Source organism: Phyllostomus hastatus, unplaced genomic scaffold (genome assembly GCF_019186645.2).
Source record: "Phyllostomus hastatus isolate PE091 unplaced genomic scaffold, TTU_PhHast_1.1 phas_scaffold_1674, whole genome shotgun sequence".
NCBI classification, from domain to species: Eukaryota; Metazoa; Chordata; class Mammalia; order Chiroptera; family Phyllostomidae; genus Phyllostomus; species Phyllostomus hastatus.
In genome coordinates, this window is record NW_025334011.1 from 22645007 (window position 1) to 22668064 (window position 23058).

Below are 23058 nucleotides of genomic sequence, written 5' to 3' on the forward strand. Positions count from 1 at the left end.
GTCTCTTTTCCTTTTTTTCTTTTAAATCATATTGTTGCGAGCAGCCACTAGACATAGTTATAGAAATGGCTCTGGGAGTAAGGACGGGCAGAGACTTCTTGCTGTACTTTCATGGCGCAGAAGCAAGGGCACACTGTCCCCAAGAACAATCAGACTTTGACCATGTGGCCTGGGGAGTGACTTGCATCAGTAATATTTTCGGTAACATTTCCAAATAATTACCGCCTCGTTCTCTCCCCCTGCTTTTCCTGTCTCACACTGTAGTGAACTGAGTCTCTTCCGAAGACGGCCAGATCTGAAACTTCAGAGCCCTTCTGTCCCTCCCAACATCCAATGACACAATGGCTTGCCCAGGACCCTCAGAAACAGCGGAATCAAGTCCTTTGACTCTCAGTTTCAAAACGCACTTAATCACTCTACCATCCTCAATGATATCAAGCCTCTCCTTTCCAATGCTCAAGAGTATTCTGGACTTGTTAAAGTTTCAAGAAGTTCATCTAGGTACAGAATGTGGTGTCACTCAGCATGACCCTGACCATCAGTCCTACTCTAGTAAAATTCTCCTCTAATGACACACAAGTGAGTCCCACTTCTGTCCTGGGAGCTGACAGCCCTGACAGTCTGCCATCGACATTCAGAAGGCTCTGGAGGGTGCCTGAAGACACCTGTGTGACCAACAGTCTACCCCACACTGTGTGGTTCCACTGCTTCTTTCCCCGCAACCCTTTCCTACCGCTGGCACTTTTATTAGATTCCCACTTGACCCAAAACCTCAGTCTGCAAACTAGAGCCAGCTCCCGGCGAGCCTACCAAGCTGTCTCCTTAGCAGCTGTTGGTTCCTGCCTCTGCTGGAGCCACCCCAGGGCTGAAGCAGGAACTTCTTCCACGTGCTCAGGAAGGTGGCTCCCAAACCCAAGACCGTGCTTACCTGATGACAGGAGACTCCCGCTGCTCCCACTGATGATCTTCCCTTTGCTCCCCATGTTGGCCAGCTTTGAGGTCTTCAGTGTTCCAGTCTCAGTCAGGTCAATAGCGATCTCACTCAGGCTTCGTGCAGCATGGATTTTAGACTAGAGTGAGAAAGACAACCAGGTCATAAAGGGACAATCGTTCATCTCTGAGACAACAGGAATCACTCACCTGCTCGCAGTCCTGAAATTTGGCAAACTGACTCATCTCCTAACCTGCAGCATTGTTGTTGGTGTCCCTTGGTCCCAAACACTGACCACTGGAGCTCTCTCTCTGCAGGAGTAGGTATGGCTCAGGAGATGATACCAGTGATTACTTTTCTAAACCTATTATTCGACAGGCTACACTGTCCATCCTTAAGAGGAAGGACTTTGGAGTCAAACAGACCTTCCCCTCAGGCCCTCCTCTTTCCCCCTCCCCTCCCCCCCCTACCTGGTCCATACCTCTCAATAAACAGTAGTGATTATTGTATAACTATTTTGTGTTTAAAGGAGGAAAAAATATTTTCAGCTTTGTGAATGACCTAAGAGCTATCTGAAACAAATTCATAAAATTTCAATAAATTCTGAGGTGATTTAAACTTCTTAAATCATTAGCCATGTGACCATGGAAAGTTTAGAGGACAGGAAAGTGTCAGCGGTCCAGAGCACACATAGGGTGTGCACGGGTAAGAGCTCATCTAGACACGGGAGTCCCACCAATAAGCACCTGATGTGGTGCTTTGCCTCTGTTTTGATACCTAAATGTCCTTGCCAAAGTCCTCAGATTCTGGTTAACTTTCTACTCCATTTGTTCTGCATATTAATTGGCTCAATTTGGCTAACAGCAACAGCAGGTGAGAATAATCAGAAGAGGACTCCTGTGTTCACAATTACATAATTACATTTCTAAAAGTCACTGTTAGTTGGAAAGTCATCTGCTATAATTACCATCTTTGGTGAGAGCAGGGGCTAGCATTTCCTGCACGTGTATTTGATGTTTGTTTTTTCTCCTCTTCTTCAGGAAATCTATTTTTGTGATAGTTCTTAGGCAATGGGCTGCATGTATACTATGGATTTTATGAAAAACAGTGATAAATGCTGGGATAACCAATACATTTGCTAATCTTCCCATGACCCCTAGTGATAGCACACACATGGATGGAACTAGGTGAGGTTTTCAGTCACTTCACCTGTGTTCACACCTGGCACGTGTGGAACCAAGTCTTTCCCACACACTGGAGAAGCCACGGAGTGCAGATAAGGATGCCAAGGAGGCGAGGGGACGCCGTGTCCCAGGTGCCCTCAGCCGTCCAGCACAGGCTGTCTGAACCCCAGTGGCTCTGCCCTCCCCCTGCCTCCGTGTGGAGGCTGAGGTCGGGGAAAGACAATGACTTCCAACCACTGAGCACTTTCTCGCATCAACAAAATGAAAGTCTGAGCAACAGAGGAAATGCTGAGACTTTTGCTTGTTTTGTTCACCGGCCATGAACTGCCTCAGCCTCACTCTCTCAATCCCACTGGTCCTTCCACAACTGACATCTCCTTTCCGACCTCAGTTTGGCCCCTGTCTACAGAACCAGGTCACCTTCAGCTTAGGGCCTCCTTATTCATAAAATAAGCGCTCTGCAGGCCCTCGTAGGGTCCCCCCGTAGGGTTCTGACTGGCAGCAGAAGCAGGAAGGGCCTTTCACTTAGTTTGACACAGCGCATCAACAGCACCCACTGGGTGGACTTTTTCCTCCCCGCAAGCAGAGAAAGCACAATCCATCACTTCCCTTCTTTCAGCACTGGTTTTACCAATGCCCACGCTTTGATAAAAAGGGGCCCAGGCTTGCAGTTACATCACAACAACCCACGAAGACGCAGTCCAGTTCAGCGTGGTGGAGAAGGGCTGAGGCTCTGAAGTCAGAGAGATTTGAGTTGGAATCCTGACTCTTCCGAGTTCATCACAGTTTAACCTTGATCTTCAACCTCTGACCCTCGGGTTGTTGTTTTTAAAATGGAGATCTTAAAACCCACACCACAGAGTTGTGATAGGGACTCAATTAGGTAACACACAAGAAGGCCGATGGACTTGGAATAGAAATCAGCTGTAAGGCAGGACCTGGCAGTAATTTGCTAAATGAGGTTCAATCGATGACTCAACATGGTATTTTAGGGACCTCATTAATCACATGGAGGACCGGTCCCCACTCCGTCTCCACTGCTGCCACATATCAACCCCAGAGGCAGAAAACAAAATATGGGAAAGTAACCAACAGGGGAGACTAGATTCGTAGAAGTTTTAGGGACTGTTGGCTTCTCTCTAGAATGGAAATACTCAGATGAGTACTGATTGATTCCTTGCCAAATCAAGTCTTTGGCCCACCCCAAATGACCCTCTCCACTTCTGACCATTTTGCTATGAGGGTCTAGCCATACAAAGTGTTATTACTGACATGTTGTCAGAGAGGTTTAACTGTGCCCCATCATGCGTCACTCTGCCTCTGGTCCAGATGGAATGCAGACCAGCAGACTGGATCAGGAATCAAAAAGATGGAAAGATGTTGGGATGGGAGGCCATGTCAAGAAGTCTCCACTCAGAGTTCAGAGGAAAAGTGTCTAACATTTTTACTCTAAACATTTGACCTTTCAAACGTTTTCCTCTGAAGTCCACAAGACATTTCTCGGCTCTGGGCTACAAAGGTTGTGGGGATCCCGCTGACAGCATTTCCGATCTTGGGGGTCATTACACATGTGTTACCACCTGTAACTGGTGCCTGCAAACCTCTCATTCAGAATTCGCCACAGGAAATCAACAAATACAGCCTCCCTTGCACGCTGTCTTCAGTGATGGAGTGTGTGTGTGTGTGTGTGTGTGTGTGTGTGTAAGAAAGACACGGTGGGGGGGAAGGTTGATTTCCTTAGATGATTTACATAATGACGCTGAAAGGAGAACACAACCAAGTACCAGGGGAAGAACACAAGACTTCTTGGCTGCTCACCCTGCTGACTCAAACCACGAGACCGCACTTGTTCCTGGGGCTGACAGGCATCACTCGGGAGGCCCAAATTTTCTGAAGTGCTTCAGAGACAGCGGAAGGGTTGGCACGGCCCGATGCAGTAGGGTGTGAAGCAATGGACAGCGCGCTAGCCCACACTGGCGGCTCAGAAATACCTGGAAGCTCTTCCTCCCAGGCCTGGCCGCCTTCACTCACCTGGAGGCTGTTCTGCCCACCAAGACAGTTCACACCACAGTTGCATAAAGAACAACATTCCAGAAACAAAAGGTATTGCAATATAACTCCTACAGGGGATTTTATTATCTCTGATTTAATTTGGGGAACTCTTAGAGAATGTAAACTTTACGTAAGTATTGGCCAGGCAATAGTGTACTGGATTAATAATGATAATAATAAAATATAGCAACTATCTCCTAAGGCAATGTCACAAACATTGTGTCTTTGGGCCAATCAATAATTTCAGTCAGGAATTTCCTTTCCTGCTCCCTAATTGAGGAAAACACAGCAGGGTCACAGAACTGGAAAACAGAGCCCGTGGACTTCTCCGTGGGGGAACTTGCTCCTCACCCCTCCCTGGAGGTGGAGGAACTGGCCCCTAGCAGAAATGCACGGGCTCGGAAGGTCTGTGTGCAATCAGAGCCTGTGGGACCAAGTGCTCCGGCCCCGGGAGTGCCTGCACTCCCTTCAGTCAGGGCTGCTGAGGATGGCGGAAATTTTCTTGTTGCTGTGGGCATTTGGTTTGGCCTTTTAGAAGACACCTTGTTAATGTGCTCTTTGATCATTCCTTTTTGAGGTTTGCTTATTGCATCAATGGATTGCCCAGTAAGCCTGATGAACAAGGCTTCTCCGTCTGCACAGTAAGGTCACCTTTGAGAATGGGGCAATAGAGCCCTAATCCTGAGTTACCCAAGAGACTATCTGAGAAAAAGCAAACAAACAAACAAACTAAACAAACGGCATGGGGTGGGAGGAGGAGTTCAAACAGCTAATGTATATCCTTAGGGTGAAATACTCTTTTTTCTCTTTCCCCTGCTCAAAATCGTAGTATGATTGCATGGGGGGAGGGCATCTGCATGCAAGAGGAACTGGCAGTGGGGCTCAGGAGGATTGTCCTCACCCCCTCGTTGCTGAACACCACAGAGGGTGGATTCCGTGTTCTACGGTTTTGGCCTCTAAGTCCTGCCCCTGGAGGGCAAAGTGCTGACCCCCACCCACTGACTCCCTCCAAAGCGTGAGTCAGAACCCTTGGGCCCAGTTATCTTTTGATCTAATCGGCCCTCAAATTCCTGGGCCAACGCCCATCAACACTCAGAGAGCTGTGGGATACTCGCATGATTCCTAGCAAGAAAAATGCTCCATCCTGTGCCCATTTAGCTGGGAAAGTAACCAAAAAAGGGTCAGGAAGAAGACTGAGTGGAGGAGAAAATGTTACAAAGGAGACACTGCTACACAGAAAAGGCACTGATTGAAAACTGAATTAAACCTTGAAGGGCTACTTCTTTCTTCCCGCCCTACTATTTTACTATCATTCTCTTACCTCCCACTCAATCCCAGCTCTCTCCGTCCATGCCTCTCCCCAGTCCAGGGAAGAAGCAACTCCACCCAGATGGAAAATAAGGTAAAAGAGAAACCTGAAAAGACCCAAAATGGCCCCGATCCAACTAATCTTATGCCTGGTAAGCCCAGGATCCTGCCAAGTCCACCCCTCCCAAGAACTCATACAATGGGACAGAACCTCCTACAGGTGGTGGTACTGACCAGGCCAGGGGCCAAGGTAGCTGTCGCTTTGTAGTTCTGTATTCCACCCACCCCCACCCCCACCCCCACCCCCAGCCCCAAAGCAGCAAGATCCTGAGAAACGCGCAAGACCCATCTCAAAATGCTGTTCACCTGAGGGGTAGTGAATGGGAGTGGTTTGTGGGGGCAACGCCAGGGAAGCTGGCTGGGCAGACACGGCTGGAAGAAGAGGGGGCAGTGTGCTAGTGTTTATATAAGCTGTGTGTGAACTGAGGAGACGTCACTCTCCCACCCACAGAACATGCGCCCGTGGGGCTGGATGGAATCCCTCTCAGACGACTGTTTACCAAGGCCTTAGGCTCCAGGTCTACCTGAGGGAAACAGAGTTGTTGCTTTCCCCCTCCCCAGTTTCCTGCTTTGCATTTTTTTAAAAAATGGAGTTGGCTGTTGGAAATGCCTGGAGGGTTTTCACAGCAATTACCCTAAACAGTTAGGTGGTGTCTATTAGTTGAGAATGATTGCTTTTTTTTCCCCTCAAAAAGAAAACAATATGTCACTGTTTAAACACCAAAAAGGGCTTCACTGCGTGCTCCTAGAAGAGGTTCTTGAGGTTGAAGCATGGTCAGAATTCCTCCAAAGGGCCCTACCTGGCTGCATTCATGGCCTGAGTGGCTCTAACAGTGGCCTGGCCGGAGCCCCTTGACCGAGGTGTGAGGCATGTGCCCTTTTGAAGGGCTGCCTCATTCCTCCCACAGTCCCCACAGCAGGTCTGAGCCTGTGCGCATCTCAGAGCAAAGGACACAGTGCTGTCCCCACCCATCAGATCCTCAGTCCCCAAACAATGAGATCCAGGCAAGGGCTCTCGTCTGACCTCCCTTTGGCGGAAGTCTGGTCACAGCAGGGTCCCTCCCAGTCCCAGACAAGGACTTACCTTACTCTGCTTCCTGTCCAGATAGAACTGGTGCTGGCTAATGGCCATAGCCCAGATGGACTTGATCAACGCTGGACACGCGTACCACGTGTGTACCGCAATGCCACTGTGCCCGAACGTCCTCCTCGTCACAGACGCCCTGCGAAAGCACGAATCAGAAGGGTCGACCACGTTTCTGTGTATGATGAAGAACTCCACTGACCGGTCAACAGCTTTTCCTGAGCACCACTGGGTCCTAAATGCCCTGATGTGAAGGTGACAGATGAGCAGGCACATGTGCTTGCTTTGGGACACTGGTAGCAAAGGCCATATTTTTATTTCTTTTGAATAAAAATTGTATCCAAGGTGTACCACAGGATGATTTGATACACACAGACACAGTGAAATGATTCCTACAGGCAACCTTATAACATGTCACATTCTCACACAGTTACTACTTTTGGTGTGATGGGAACACCTGAAATCTGCCCTTGGCGAATTTCCAAGACACGATACAGAATCAGTAACTGTAGTCACCGCACTGTCCATTAGCTCTCGACTTATTCACACTACATAACTGCAACGCTAGTGCCCTTTTCCAACACCTCCTCCCTCCCCCCACCTCCCCACGCCAGGTAACCACTGTTCTACTTCCTGCTGCTATGAACTTCACTTTAGATTCTACTTATAAGTGAGATCATGCAGTTTTTCTTCTGTTTTTGGCTTATTTCGCTTAGCATAATGTCCTCCAGGTCCACCCATGGTGTTACAAACAGCAAGACCTCCTCCCTTTTTAAGGCTGAATAATACTCCATGGTGTAAAAATACCACAATTTCTTTATCATTCGTCTGTCAACAGACACAAGTTGTTTCCATATGTTGGCTGTTGTGAATAATGCCGATCTTCTGATTTACTGGCTCCTTAATGTTAGAATGCGGCCACGCCTCTGCTTGTCTGTGGTAAGACGGGGCATTCTAGGTCACTGGATGGCCCTTGCTGGTCTTTGGCTTCTAGCTTTGAGCCAAGACTAACTCCAGAGACAGGAAAGCCTTGGGGCAATGTCCTTTACTGAGCAGGTAATGCCGCCTGTGGTGAAGGGGGAGCCGGTCCTGGTCTGATCTCATCCTGTTGCACAGCCTGTGGGAGGTTCTGAGGGGATTGGGACTCCTTATATTGCTCTCGCTCCATGTTCCTTGAAAGAGTTGGTCATCAATTTCTCAAATGCACACAGAGGGCAGATAGGATATAAAGAAGCAGGAGTGGGCAGGCAGACAGAAATGAGCTCAGCCAGCCCCTTCCAATACCCTGCTGCACATGTACATGTATGGAGAAGACATGGAGTACATATATGTACGGAAATGAGACTTTAAAAATTAAAGTGGGAACACAGGCCCAACATAACTCAGCACAGCAGTGGCATTGGGGGAGAAAGAGCTGTACAACTGCGTCCTCAGGGGAGTGCATTTATTATAGCAGTGTCTGCACGCACGGGTGCACAGGGCAAGGTGACAGGACAGTGGGTGGGGCCTGAAGAAAATGTGCGTTTTCAAGATTAGAGTATCTAATTTGAAGGAAACTTGAGGTAGTCAGGACTTATGAATAATCACATTTTCTTTTTCACAGCACACTTTCCCTTGAAGAAAATTTAAAACCGCTCCCACCACCTTCCCTTGGGAGCTAACATTTAACAGTAGGTCTTCTTTAAATCCAGTTCTTAGGAGAAATTCAAATCTGGTGGTTAGTCGGTGATACTGATTTCAGGCAGGGTATTTTTCCCTTCAGTTAGAACAAAAGTTAAGAGAAAATGCCAGTGCATGAAAGACAGTTGATGGCAAGGGAAAAGGAGCTGGTGAGAGTGAGGAGGACACCCCCAGTTACCTGTAAATTTGTAAAGAAACTGATCTGAATGCCTCTTTTGGCTTCCATAGCAACAATGGCTGCTCCTGGGAGTAAATACATTTTTTTCTCCCAGTAAAGCAGAATTAGAAAGGAAAAGGAGCTTGCTATCTATTTTAGTGAAAGCGGTGAGCGTTGTACCAAGCTAGGTGCTTACACTTTCCAGGTAAAGTGAGTGAGGCTGAGTAAAAAGGCTTCGGGTCTGAGTGGTCCCAGGCTAGCCAAAGAGCATCTAATCAGACACTGAGAGTCCTTCTCCTGTCTCCCGTCGCATCATTAATTTATCTCCTCCCTACACGGTTCCCTTCAGCCTCTTCCCATCCCACCCACATTTCTGTTTCACCTAAACCTTAGAAACTGCCTGTTTTCCAGGCCTAGAGAACCACATGAACGCAGTGGGTGTTGAGTTGGGCACATGCACAGGGGAATAAATCCCACTGCATCTTCTGTGATCCCCTGTGCTAACACTTCAGGAAGTACCCTGTGCCCCTAGTTAGCTCCTTGCCCCCAACATGTCCCATGGACGACATCTCATATCTTCAGGACAAGTTCTCCCCTGGACTTCCATCCTGTTACTTTGGTTCTGACTTCCTTCCTGGTTTGGGGGAGGGGCTAACCTTTGAACCTTTCCAAAATCCAGTCACATTTGTTCTCCCTGCTCAAAACAAACAAGGACACAGCAACAGGATGACCGCTGAATTTAAGGAGCACCATGAAGCTGTGCAGAGCCCCTACTGAAGGCAGAGACAGGGCTTACAGCTTAGGCTCTGCCACTAACCTGAAGCAATTCTCTTTGTCCGCCTATTTGGAAAAGATATCTCTAAAGCTGCAGTGGACTTGGGCTTCCAGCTCTGACATCGATGACGACACCTCCCTGGCCTCTCCTGGCCTCCTCTGACCCTTCCTGTTTGCCTCGGGCCGGAGAAGCTGTTTTCCTCTAGGGGCCGTGACCCTGCTCTCTGCTGAGGCTGCCTCGGGCTCCTCGAGGTCTCTTCCCCTCCTGACACACCTTTGTCCCCCTGAGGGCCCACCTCGAGCTTTAAATCCTGGTCACCCTGGGAGGTTCTGCTCAGATCTCTCCTTCTCAGGAAGCCGCTCCGGCCAGCCCAGCTTTGGGTAGCCTTGAGCATTTATGCTTCTGCCATCTGGGCGTTGGCGCTGCTGCCCTGTGTACAGCATAGCAGTACGGTGTGTGAGCTCTGACGTCAGACTCCTGGGTTTGAATCCTGCCTCCATCACGTACTAGCTACTTACAACCCAGAGCAGGTGACTCTGCTTCTCTGTGCCTCAGTTCCCCAGAAGTAGGACCGGAACACTAGGGCACCTACTTCCTGGGGTTACAGGGAAGACCTGAAACAGTTCATGCAAACAAGTATTGAGAAAAGGGCTTGCACGTGGTGAACACACAATAAATATCACGTCCCTTCTTCTGCCTGTCTCTCCAAATATGCCAGAAGTTCTTTAAGGGCGGTGGGCCCTGTTCTTAGTGCCCAAACACAGAAGCTATCCAGCAACTTTGTGACTGATCGCTTTCATTTAATAGGCAAAAGGCCCACCTAATAGTATTCCGTGAGGTTTGGACTCTTTCCTATATCTTTGGGCCTTGGGGAAGGGAACTTAGTATTATATCAGAGATATGACTCTAGACTCAGAGAGAAAATGAAAATACACACCCACCCATACATGCAAGGATCTGTTCAAGATGCCCGAGTTAGCAGAATTTCCAGCAGAGCACAGACATGAAGGCGGCCTAGCCCTCAAGCTCGGCCCCTTACACTATCCTGTCTCTAGCTTTTCTCTGACAAGCACCCCCTCTCTGCATCTGACCCAGTGTGGCAACACTCACTTCATTTCACTCTTTTCACATAAGTTTCCCCTTCTTTAGCACTACTAAGACTGGTCTGGCCCAGTTCACCTGGACAAATAGCAGTACATTCCATCCTGGCTGGACTATTATTTGCAGTGTCTCTCACTCTCCCCACCACTCGCCTGCACAAGTGCATTCCTGCTGTGCAGAGGCAGGGTCTCCGGACTCTAAGACCCTTCTTAGGACCCTGAGAATGCTGGGCAAGTTGTTCTTCTGCACAATGCTATAGCCTTGACCTGACTGCAAGGACCAGACTCTCAGACGCTCTCCGTCTGCGCGTCCTGTAGTGACTGTGGGGCGTGGGGTAAGCGCTTCCCCTACCCAAGGGGCTGTTTCACGCAGATTGCACAACCAGGCAAGCAGCTCAGCAGCCTTCCTGGTTATCACCAGCTGCAGGACCCAGGCTGGTGTGTAAGCCTAGGCCCCTGGCCGGGTGATGCCTCCCTTGTGGCCTCAGCTCTCCAGGAGGCACAGCGCAGCGGCTTGTTCTGAGTGCGCACAGGCCATGTGCGAGGGGAGCGGGTGCCAGCTCCTCGTTCCCGGGCCAGGGCTGGGGCGGGGATGGCACCTAAAGTCCACATTTGCTTCTTCATGGAGTCTGACCTTTCTTCTGTCTCCCTAGACTGCCTTCTACTTGCTGTAAATCTGTTTTTTAGACTTATACAAAGCAATTTGCTCTTGGGAGTCAGGCTTGATTTTAGGGAATTTTGCTTCTGTTTCTGGGCTGCCTGAACTCCAGGACTGCTAGCAGACAAAGGGAGGAAAAGCAGCGGGCACGTACTGCCCCAGAACCTTCCACGCAGGGCCCGCCGCAGTGCAAAGCAGCACCCTATTGTTCAGCATCTGACTTAGCATTGATTTGTGCGCTAGCGCAGCCTGACAGGCAACGTGACGTGGAGAGAAAAGCAAGTGTGTTTCTTTCACATCCAGCCACAAGGCTAACACTCTAACATTACTGCTCCCAGAATCAACAATTTAGCACTTTGGGTGTGCAGCGTCCTACCAGACTCATTCTCAGAAGCTCTGACAAACCATCCTTCAGACGCTCCTCAGGCAAAAGCTTCCTAAACGGACTCAGTCTGCCGCTGCCTGGCTCAGTTTGGTGTTGGTTATGAAGAGCTACCAATCTTCCCTAAAATGCCCTCAGCATGTAAAGTCAACTCCACACATACAAGCAACTAACATGTGTGGGTAGATGAGATGACCGTGGAACGGCTAACTTCACACACACACACACACACACACACACACGAACCCGCCACATGTGTCAACACACACGGTACGAAACAAAGCTTCACTGTCTGATTCCAACTCTGTTCTCCATGACCACCCACCCTCTCCCCGCCAAAATGAACAGCAACAATGACAGCACAAAAATAGGGTCATAAATAATAATGCTGGGTGGGCCATGCCCTCCCAGAAGTAAAAGATTTTCCTAGCTTACCTGCGTGGGTCATGAACTTCCACAGAAAACTTCTTTTCTCTGAAATACAGGTTTTCCAACTGCCTCCACTGGAATATCTGCACAGAAAACAACGCAGTTTACATTGAGGAGTGCTTCCCCGCCGCCTCAGTCCTCTCCTTGCTGCTGAACTCCCACAGCTGGTCGTTTCCTTAGCAAAGCAGAGACTGCACAGTTGTTTTCGCCTCCTCTGCCTCTGGCTTCTCTCTCTCTCACTCACACACACACACACACACACACACACACACACACACACGCCGCTCTCCAGTTCAAAACCTGGCAACGTGGGTGTGGATTTTCCTGCAGGTTTCTGAAGGAGAACAAAACAAGTTCTTTTCAAGTTGTTGCCGGCTGCTTTGCCTTTGTTGAGTTCTCCAAGACAGTTCCCAGCTCTGCAGACTTTTCCCTCCAAGCAGAGGGGAGGGGGCGAGGACCGAGAGGGGGCAGGCTGGCGGGAGGGGCAGAGGGGCCAGCACAGAGCCGCTCAGGAGGAAGCAGTAGCCATCTGTGAGAGGGCTGCCCTAGGCTTCCTCCCTCCAGTGCTGAAATGGGAAGGCGCTCAAATTCCCAGCCTCCCATCGGGACTCGACTTCCTGCCACTAATGTGTAAGAGCTCGGACTCACCCCGGTGATTCGGCAGCTCAGGAAGCCTGCCTGAGAAGGGCGGGGGCTGCCTTGACCTTATTTCAGGCTAGGCAACTCAAGATAACAACGTGAGCCTGTCAAGCCCCTGCTTCTCTCTGCAGCACAAAGCCAGCCCAGGGTCCTGCAGCAGGGGCTCCAGTGGGGAGGGGTGAGAAGGGGAGTGAAGGGGGTTCTGAAAAGTGGGCAGTAAAATGAGCTCCCCAGGGGCCCCCCTCAGGCCCCGGTGGGCATTCTTCCTTCCAAGGGAGAACCCCTTAACTAAGAAGCTGACTGCGGGGACTGGGAGTAATTAAGGCTGCAGCATTGCTAGGGTGTGGGGAGGCTTGCCTTTCATAGAAAGAAAAAGAAAGTTACTTACCCCTCTGGGAAATGTCAGAAGAGGTTAAAGTTATGCACATGTTATTTATATCTGATTCACACTGTACCCCTTCTATATATTTAGAATTTTAATTTATTTTGTGAAAGAAGAGTACAGCAAGGATCCTCTTCTTGGCTGCCCAGGCTCCTCCCAGCAGCATCTACTTTTCAGGATGTCACCCTAGACCCACAGCCCCGTCATCTGGGGCTTCTGACCCTCCCCGACCTACTCATGGCTTCTCCTTAAAGACCTGAGGGCAATTTCCCTGTGTCCTCTCAACCCCTCCCTCCAGGCCCAGGACTGCTAGTCACAGCTGGGCTAGAGGACTCCACCCCTCTGTCAAATGGCTGGAATAAAAACAGTTTCTAGAATGACTGCATTCTTTTCTCCTCAGAACCTGTTGGGCAGAATTTTATGATTGTTTTGTCCACACAATAAGGAGGAGGACCCCCATTCTCCTGTGTCACGGAGCCACCTCCTTGGTCCACAGCTCAAAGCACACGTGACTCTGAAGCCAAGGGAAGCTGTAATTTTCTTTCTTCTTCAGGGGCAATTCCAAGTGGGTGGAGGGACGTTTCAAGGAAAGCAAGAGACCCAGAGCCCTGCCCTCGCTCAGACAGTTTCGTGGCAGGTCACAGCTGAAATGCCTCCTGAGGAGAACCCATAGGACTCAGATGACAGGACCAAGTCTCGGGCTCCGTGCTGATGCCCTGTGGTGTTAACTAAACTCTCCTCCGTGAAAGCCCTCACAGTTCCTCTGAGCCCCCGTTGAGAGACACTTACTGACACTCCACTTGAACTTAGCCACAGCCAGAGAAGCACCAGAACCATTGGATTCCCTGACTCTGACCTCATAACCTGGCAGGAGCATCCGGTCCCAAGAGGCCAGCACTCATGTTCTGGAGTCTGACTGGGTCTGTTTGAATCTAGGTTTTCCTACATCCAAGCTGCCTTATCTTCGGCAAGTGGTAGCACTTCCTTTAGCCTGTTTTCCCATCTGTGAAATGGCACTAACGGCCCCTTCCAGGGGCAGACCCTCCACATGGCTTTGGCAGAAGCTAAGCACCCCATGAACTAGATCTTATCATGATTCCTAACTGTTCTGACTCCTCCCAAATCCTGGGAAATAAAAGAATAGCTCAGAACCAAGATTACTCTTAAATTTCCCTGCTTAAGCTCTCAACTGGGGTTTAAGAAAATACAATTTGATTATTTACACACTGGAAACCTCCAAGGAAGTGTCCAATCATTCCCTGCCTCTTTCTCTCCCCGCTTTTGAGGACAAGGGTGGATGGATGATGGCTGGTCCCTGGGGGGACCCTCAGTGCCTGTGCTGCCCCCACCTTGGCCAGGACCATGGTCACGGGCGTGTGACCTGAGGGCCCGGAGCTCAGAAGGGCCCCTTTCTGGTGTAGCACTCCGCTGTCACCACGTTGAAATTCTCTAAATCTGGATGAAGGGCCCTGCACTCTCATTCTGCACCAGGCCTGCAAACTATTCCCTGGCCCCCATCTTTGGTCCCTGCTGGTTTGGGTGCCACAGGCGCTGTCCTGGGGTCAGCAGCATGTGTGGTAAGGTGCTCACTCTGCGTCTGCTGTCTCCACTCTATCAAGAAGAAAGTAAGGAAACCTGGTGCAGGCTTGCCTGCAAACATCTCCCTTGGGCCTTTTATCTGGAGCCCCTACTGCCTGCTGAAGGACCCTCCAGCCAACACTCAGAGCCATAGGCTCACTCCCTGGCAGTCCTCCCTCCCCCACTCCCTGCAAAACAGGACAAACTGGGGCTTCCCTTGCAGTGCTCCCCATGTGGTTGGTGCAGAGGGCCCTTCCTCAGCCTCCAGCCCAAACCACCTGGCTCTGCTGCGGGCCCTCCATCCGCCACTGCCACAGCTGCTGCTGCCACCCAGACTCCCGTCCTGGCCCTGTACCCTGGTCGCCTGGCTCTGGCTTCTCCCTAGGATGATGTCTGTAGACATTTTCTAACAGGGGCAGAGCCATGGCTCTGCTTCACATCTGCTCTAAGATGGGGTTTCAAAAACTATTTTTGCAAATGAAGTGCTGGGAAGAGAGGTGGGAGTGAGGTGACTGAACGCAATTGTTCAGGACAGCATTGCACTGGGACATTAGCAGGATCCCAGGAACCAGGCACACTGGCCTAACCCTTTCTCCTCCCTCGAGGGGATAGGAGGGGCTGGGCAGCAGGATTCCAGGGCAGCCAGCTGCTGCTGTGCATCCAGGGGGCAGGCCACCAGCTGGTTGCCCCTGGCCGCAAGGGCACTGTCCCTTCACCAGGGCTGTGCATTTCTGCCCCTGAGCCCCACCGCTCGTACGTAGGCCCTGCCTGTTAAACCCTCCACTGAAGCTGGCTGGGGAACAACAACAAGCAAATAGAAGACACTTGACTGTGCCTCTCGGACAACAGGCTACAACAGTGCTGGTTTGGGGGCAGCTCCTGATCATCTGTGTCACTTTAAGAGAGACTTCCTGGCTCAGTACAGCTGCTTCAGAACTCTGGCATGAGGCAAAGATGTCCATGTGCTTTGTGACTCCAAACAGAGACCCATCAGACACACACACGGTGATCACTGTGACTGTGCTAGTTCTTTAGGATTTGGCGTAACTCCCATGGCAATTATGCCCAAGGAGCTAATTCGAAGATAAAATACCTGGGTTGATTGATGACCGAGGATTTATTAATTAATAAATATTAAATCAAGGCCTTTCTAATACACTTCATTGGGGCTTCTTTTTATTAAAGATTTTATTTATTTATTTATATACTTATTTATTTTCAGAGAGAGGGGAAGAGAGGGAGAAAGAGAGGGAGAGAAACATCGATTGGTTGTTTCTTGCTCACCCACAACTGGGGACCTGGCCTGCAACCCAGGCATGTGCCCTGACAAGGCATCAAACCGGTGACCTTCTGTTCACAGGCCAGTGCTCAATCCACTGAGCCACACCAACCAGGGCTTCATCGGGGCATCTTTAAATGATCTGTGAACATCCCTTCTTTGATCTTTTAGCATCCTGAGAAGAGTGAATGGGAAATTTTCTTCTTGAGGAAAATGAGGCTCAGAGAAGCTAGGAGAAAGTGCCTAAGGCCACATAGCAAGTCAGTGAAGGAACCAGAAATAGGGGTCAAGGGCACCTGGCCCATTACTCTAACCTCCAACTATGTTCCTTTCCACACGGGTCACTGATTGGTGGGAAGAGGTCTTACTCACTAATGGCTAGTTAACCTTATGAGTAGAATGATTTTTACAAATGAGCAACAGTGTGACTGTAAGAAGTATAAAACCAAATCTGTTTAGTCCTCTAGAGTGACTTTTCTTCCCTTTTATGCTACAAGTGATGTTACTTCTTTCTCTTCTTACAGTTTTGGATTCCTCTAGTAGTCTACTCATAGGTGTCTTAGTATTCGGTAATGCTCAAGAGAAGACCAACAACAAAAATCATAATTAAGAATAGCCTTAATCATTTGTGCTTGCCCTGATTAAAATGAAGAGAAGTGGTTTTTTTGGAAGTGGTTTTAAGGAAACAGGGTTTGTCACCATTGTTGGGATGATGGCTGGTACTAGATGTGGAGTCGTTATTTCTGACTCAGACTTCTGATTCCCAAGAAATCACAGATCTTCTACTTTCCCTTTTGGGGAGAAAATGTCCTAAGGCATAAAATAGACAGAAAATTGTTTCCCATGGACAGCAAACAAGAGTGGCTAATAAATGCCACTTTCAGCCCCAAGCGGGACAGGGTGCATGCAGACACCTAATGGGCAGGACCTGGTTAGCGGGTCCCATTAACTGGTCTTCTGGATTCCCACATCCTGTGTACAGCTGCCGGCCAGAGCAGGAAAGGGCTAACGATACACCACCCCCCCCCCACACACACACACACCAGGGACAGACGAAGGAGCCCTGACTCCATGAGACTTCCTCCCTAAAAGTGTTTACTGAGTGCCGGGACAACACGTGGGTGGTGGGAGAGCTTACAGAATGATGCAGAAATAAAGTCTTGAGAGGAAGCTCACTCTAGTGGCTTTGATTCTTGACTAGGACTTCAGGGAGTCCTGTCTTCCTCCTGTCCCTGAAGCTGAATCACCAAGTCTCTTAATGACCTCTCTCTGAGTAACTTCCTGCTTCTCCTAGAGAGACCATTATACAGAATGCCAGCAACCATCTGGTCTAGCCCCCTCCTTTCGCAGATAAAGAAAGCCCAGTGGAGAGAGGTTAAGGGACTAGCAGAGGTTAAATAAGTAACTGCTGTTGGGACCCACTCTTGTGACTTCTGTCCTGGGCTCTTTCTAACACACCAAGGAGTCCTGACAATGAGTGAGAACAAGGCTGTTTCAAGCTGATGATTAAGTAAATGATCACTTTTTCAAAGGCCCTTGGCAGTCTACATGATGCTGAATGCTTTTCAAATACCAGCAAGGAGTTGTCTTCTAAGAAGACTAGACTCATGGCCAGGAATAATCTCTGGGCTCAGAGGAAACATACACACTATTCAACTTCTTTATTTTACTTCTGCTCTGTTCACTTTCTAGAAAGGTTGTCACTCACTACTTTCTGGGTATATTTATACCTTCAGTAAATAAAAAATGAGTTGCCATGAGGGCTATACCTCGAGGGCTACAGGACAAAAGGAGTAGGTGGAGTTTATTTAAAATGGAAATGTACCACAGGAAACCCAAGCCCATGTGCTTAGAGAACATTATCAGGTGAGCCCTGATGAGGTTCTGATATTACAGGAGAACTAATGCTAGGGAACAATGAAAGCATGTATATGTTTTTAGTGGGTTAACACCATATGTCAAACATTTTTTATATCAGTTCCGTAGGCATGCAATATATTTTACTTTATACTTAAAGAAGAAAGAAGCAAGGCCTTGGGGTTTTAGGCAACATGTAATCCCCATCCCCCTTTCAATCACTCAAGTAGTGGTGTCTGCTTTGTAGGAGCCTATGCTCATAGGAAAAGGAAGGACATCATGTCTAATGCACATTTGTATTGTAAGAAGCTTGCAATCTAAATCTATTTCAGAAGATGCAACATCCACAAAGCAGATGGTACTCATGTAGTAATAACTTCCTAATGGAGTTTAAAATCATCTACAGTTAATTGAACAAGACACAAAGAAATGGAAAGATATTCTGTGCTCATGGATTGGAACAATTAACATTGTTAAAATGACAATGTTTCCTAAGGCAATCTATAGATTCAAATGCAATCCCTATGAAAATCCTAAGAGCATTTTTCACAGAAATAGAATGAAAAATACTAAAATTTGTATGGAACCACAAAAGACCCCCAAAAGCCAAAGCAATCCATGGGGGGTTGGGGGGGGGGTGGGGGGTGGGGGGGGGGGGGGGGGGCAGAGGTGTCATACTCTCCAACTTCAAACTGTACTACAAAGCTATAGTAATCAGAACAGTATAATACTGATTGACAGAAAAATAGACACACAGACCAATGGAACAGAATTGAGAGCCCAGAAATAAGCCCACACATATAGGACAAATAAGTGATGACAATGGAGCCAAGAACATATAACAGAGAAAGGAAAGTGTCTTTGATAAGGGGTACTGGGAAAACTGGACAGCCTCATGCAAAAAAAAAAAAAAAAGAAAGAAAGAAACTAGACCATGATCTTGCACAATACGCAAAAATCAACTTAAAATGGATTAGAAACTTGCATGCGAGACCTTAAACTACAAAATAAATAGAAGAAAACATAGGTGCTAAGCTCCCGGACATCAGTCTTAGTGATGTTTTTGTGGATTTGACTTCAACAATGAGGAAACAAAAATAAGAATAAACAAATGGCACTATATCTAACCAAAAAGTACCTACACAGCAAAGGAAACCACCAACAAAACAAAAAGGCAATTGACCGAATGGGAGAAGATATTTGCTAATCATATATCCAATGAGGAATTAACATTCAAATTATAACAAGAATTCATATGACTCGACAATAACAAAACAAACAACCTGATTTAAAAATGGGCAGAGGACTTGAATAGACATTTTCCCAAAAAAAAGACATACCTATGGCCAATAGGCAACTGAGTAAATATTTGACATTACTAATTATTATGAAAATGCAGATCAAAACCACAATGAATTAGCACCTCCTATCTGATAGGGTGACTAATATAAAAAAGACAAGAAATAAGTGTTGGAGAAAGGGGAAACCTTGTGCACTGTTGGTGGGATTGTAAATCAGTGTGGCTAATATGGAAAACAGTCTGAAGATTCCTCAAAAAATTCAATTAGAACTACCACATGCTCCAGCTATTCCACTTCTGGCCATTTAGTCAAAGAATACAAAAACACTAATTTGAAAATATACATGCATCCCTATGTTTATTGCAGTATTATTTACAATAGTCAAGATATGAAAACAACCTAAGTGCCCAATGATGGATGAATAGGGAAAGAAGATATGATATGCACACACACACAGGAATTCTACTCAGCTGCAAAATACTTGGAGATGAAATCTTGCCATTTAAGTCGATGTGGATGGACCTTGAGGGTATTATGCTAGGTGAAATACATCAGAGACAAATATCGTGATTTCACTCATATGTAGAATAAAAAACAAAACAGAACAAAAACAAGATGTGGATGACAGATGGGCGGTTATCAAAGGGGAAGGGGTGAGAGGAGGGTGAAATGGGTAAAAAGGGTCAAATGTATGGTGATGGTTGGAAACTAGACCCTGGGTGGTGAGCATGCTGTAGTGCATACAGATGCCAGTTTACAATGTTGTACACCTGAAGTTCACATACTGTTATTAACCAATGTTACCTCAATTTGAAAAAGTAAAAAAAACCACCTGTAGTTTCTGTATCAGGCTTTTAAAAATCTATAGAGTTGTCACACTCTCTTACTGAGATACCTCTCATGCTTTTGTCTTAGATAATCAATATTCATTCATCACTACTCTCCATCGTTCAGTTCATCATTTTGAGGGGCAAGAACGCTGGTGTGGAAGTCAGGAGGCCTCAGTGGTTGCCCTGACTTTGTAAGTCCCTCTGCTTCTCAGCTTCCTTTCCTGTAAAAGGAGGGCTGTGTGTGGGCATTCCCACATCCTGTGGATGGGTTGAAGGTCAGCACTGTAAATCCCCGCATGTCACACTGCTTCTCTTTGGAATTTAAAAAATCCAGTAGCTTGTCTTAGCACAATTCCTACTTGGGAGACAATATAGACTAAGACTGATTAAAAGCATGGTTTTCAAAGCCTCACTGTCTGCCACTTACTGGCTGTGCATCATTAGCAATATAATTTGTGTTTTAGTCTTCTCACCTTTGAAATGCTACCACCAATAAGAAGTTTTGTTTTCACAGGGCTGCTGTATGAATGAATGAATATATATAAAGTGCTTAAAATGGTAGCTAGTATATTTATTTTTTATTTGTTATTATGTTCTTTTCCCTCCATCATTTATATGCAAGTATTCTTCTTAATGTAAAAAAATAAAATTCTGAATACTTTGAACATGTATCAGGCCAAAGTACAGGTCTGTGTAATTTTCTTTAAAAGATGGCTAACATGGTGTCACGGGCATTTAAAAAAAAATGTTCCCTGTTCACTGGATCAGTTATAATGCAAGCAGAGGCCCAACCCAGCTCAGGGGTTACTGCTGCTGTTCGCTGAATCATCTGTGGATTTCTTGGTCCCCGTTCTGAGCCAGTCAGCACCTGAGTCGGTTTTGACCATTTCCTGCTATAACTTCTAATCCCCAAACCTTCTCCCTGAGAAGAAAGTACCCAATAGCAATGCAGCTCAGTACTCAGGGAATGGGTCATACTGGGAACCAGACAGGCCCCAGCACTGGCCAACTACGCCCACAATCTGCTCACAAAGCACGTGTGAGCATGCCCTCCCTTACCTGCACTGAAAGAGGGCTCCTGGCAACTGTCACCTCCTGAGAGGGGCACAACCCCAGCAAAGGAAACAATGGCTAATTCTTCTCCGCAGCCAGACCTAATGCGATCAAGATGTCCCTCTGGCCGGCTGCTTCCTCCTCACTGTCGGAGGACACGAGCTCTAAATAGATTTGGTTCATTCAGTGACAGACACCCAAAGCGCTGGGCCTTGACCCCTTTCATGGATGGCCTCTTTTTAACCCATCAAAAACCTTTTAGCGTTGGCCTGATGAGTCATTACTACCAGAGGAAAAAGGGCAAGAGGGTCACCAAGGGTTAAACAGGCCTACAGAAAACATGCCATTTTATTTTTCCCCACTGGACTCAATTTCCTTTTCTTTTTCTCCTGGGAGGGCCTCTTTCTCTATATGATTTTATTCTGTGTACTTTGGCTTTTGTTGCAGAAAAACGTATAATAAAGCTTTGGCAAATGTAAAAACTTTACAAAGAAGTTGAAAGTATTTTTCCTTTCTTATCCTCCGCATACTCCTGTCATTTCTTCTCTTCTCAGAGGGGCCGCTGGGGCATGGACAAGGCTAGTGTTCGAACGGAGAAGCCGGCCAGGCAGCACCTCTGGGTCCAGCTGTGGGCTTTCTAGCCACGGGCGAGGTGACCCAGCTATGTGTGGCGTACCCTCTCTGTGCTCCAGGGTCCCCTTCAAAAAACATTTGAAAGCTAATTACACTTGCTATGACTATGTCAGTGGGAGGAGTCAAAGGAGGAGTTAATTCAAGGCATATCTGACATCTCTGAATTATGATGGGCCATGTCACCTGCAAGGGCAACTGGGATGCTGTAGGGGGTTTTGTTTTGGCTACTTTGGAGGGCAGACTTTGAGGAAAGCATATGGGCTTTTTTTTCTGTTTTTGTTTGTTTGTTTTGGGTAGGTGTTTTTTTTTTTTCTTTTAGCATGAGAGGCAATTTTCAGCTCTCTTACACCTGGCAGCTCTGTCAGAGGTGTGGCATCATGGTAAGTCTCCCGACTTCCCTGTGGAGGCATCTGACTCCAGAGAAGACAGGGGCAGTGGGACAGAGAATGGGTTGGCAACTGGCGCTATGTGGAAACAAACATATATACTCATGACTAAAACCTGCACAATCAAACTAAGAAAAAAAAAGATGAAAATGACAAAACTCTACCCAATGGTATCCGTGTGAAACAAAGCTGAAAGAAATTAGGAAGCCTCGAGGCCCGGCGGGAATAACTGTTTGCCAGAGGCTTGTGTACACTTTAAAACAGCAGTGCTTCCCAGGCTGGCCCATCCTGGTCCTGCCGGGGAGGGCCTGGTCCTGCAGGTGTGGTTTCTGCGGGTACCGTGCTGGGAGGAGGCGGATGCCTGCCGCCAGGGCCCTCAGGGGTGAGCTCTAGCCGCTCCTGGTTGGAGAGCGGCTCAGGGAGCACGGAGGCTGAGTGGGCACGGGGCCAGGGTTGGCAGCTGGCTTTTCAAGTCAGGCTGCTGCCAAAGACACTCATGGTCTTGCCGGCTGCTCTGCAGTGGCGGCTGCAGCCAACACAGAGGGGAACCCGGGGCCTGTCCCACCTCAGCCCTGACTTCCCACTGGAGGGTCTAACCCCAAAGCTGCCTGAAGGGCAGGAGGGGCCATCTCTGCAGGTTGGGCCCTAGTTGAATTTGGTGACTTCTCTCTCAGGATCCTCTTGCTGGGGCAACTGTGTATCTGCCCCACAATTCTGCCTTCCCAGAAAGAGAGATGAGGGCGTTTTCCAGAGGTGAGAATGCTAACTCTAGAATCTCTTTCGGGCGGGGGGCAGGGGCAGCTCCTATTTAAAGCTCTGTTTTGTTCCTGTTTCCCCAGAGGAATTCTGAGGGAGGGCAGACCAACTTGGGGAGCTGTGAATCTGGGGGTCGGGGGTGACATCAGAGGAGGAAGTGCAGTCTTCTACTCAGCAGCCTGCCCTACACCCCTTTCTTTTCACCAGAGTTGCCCCGAACCCCAGCCTCCCAGCCCCATCCACGCTAGTTCTCCCAGATATTCACATACACCCCTCTGCCAGAGCAATTACCATCCCATGTTGCAATTCTCTATTCTACTCAAATGTCTCCTCTACCCGACTAAGCTCTTTGAAGGTATTTTCCCGGCACCTAGCCCAATCCCTGAGGCATATTAGGCACTTAATAATTATTGTTGAGTGAACGAATGAGTGAAGAGCTTTATGAGGCAGGTATTACAGCAACTGAAGTGCAGAAAATTTAAGTCACTTTCTCAAAGCCACACAGATGAGGAGTGGTGGTATTTGAACCCTGATCTGTTTGCTTGAATTTCAGGCAACTTCCAT

The 23058-nt window shown here is 48.0% G+C and overlaps 1 protein-coding gene across 4 annotated transcripts in view; it reads right to left on the reverse strand.

Annotated features, from left to right (window-relative positions):
- Window positions 1–23058, reverse strand: part of FRMD4A (FERM domain containing 4A) — a 582202-nt gene that overhangs the window by 53086 nt on the left and 506058 nt on the right. For all 4 annotated transcript variants that reach the window (XM_045857669.1, XM_045857670.1, XM_045857668.1 and 1 more), the window contains exons 12-14: window positions 11807–11883; window positions 6620–6758; window positions 929–1070 (exon numbers count right to left, since the gene is read on the reverse strand). In XM_045857669.1, the coding sequence (XP_045713625.1) occupies window positions 929–1070; window positions 6620–6758; window positions 11807–11883 (358 nt within the window). The remainder of the gene's footprint in view (window positions 1–928; window positions 1071–6619; window positions 6759–11806; window positions 11884–23058) is intronic.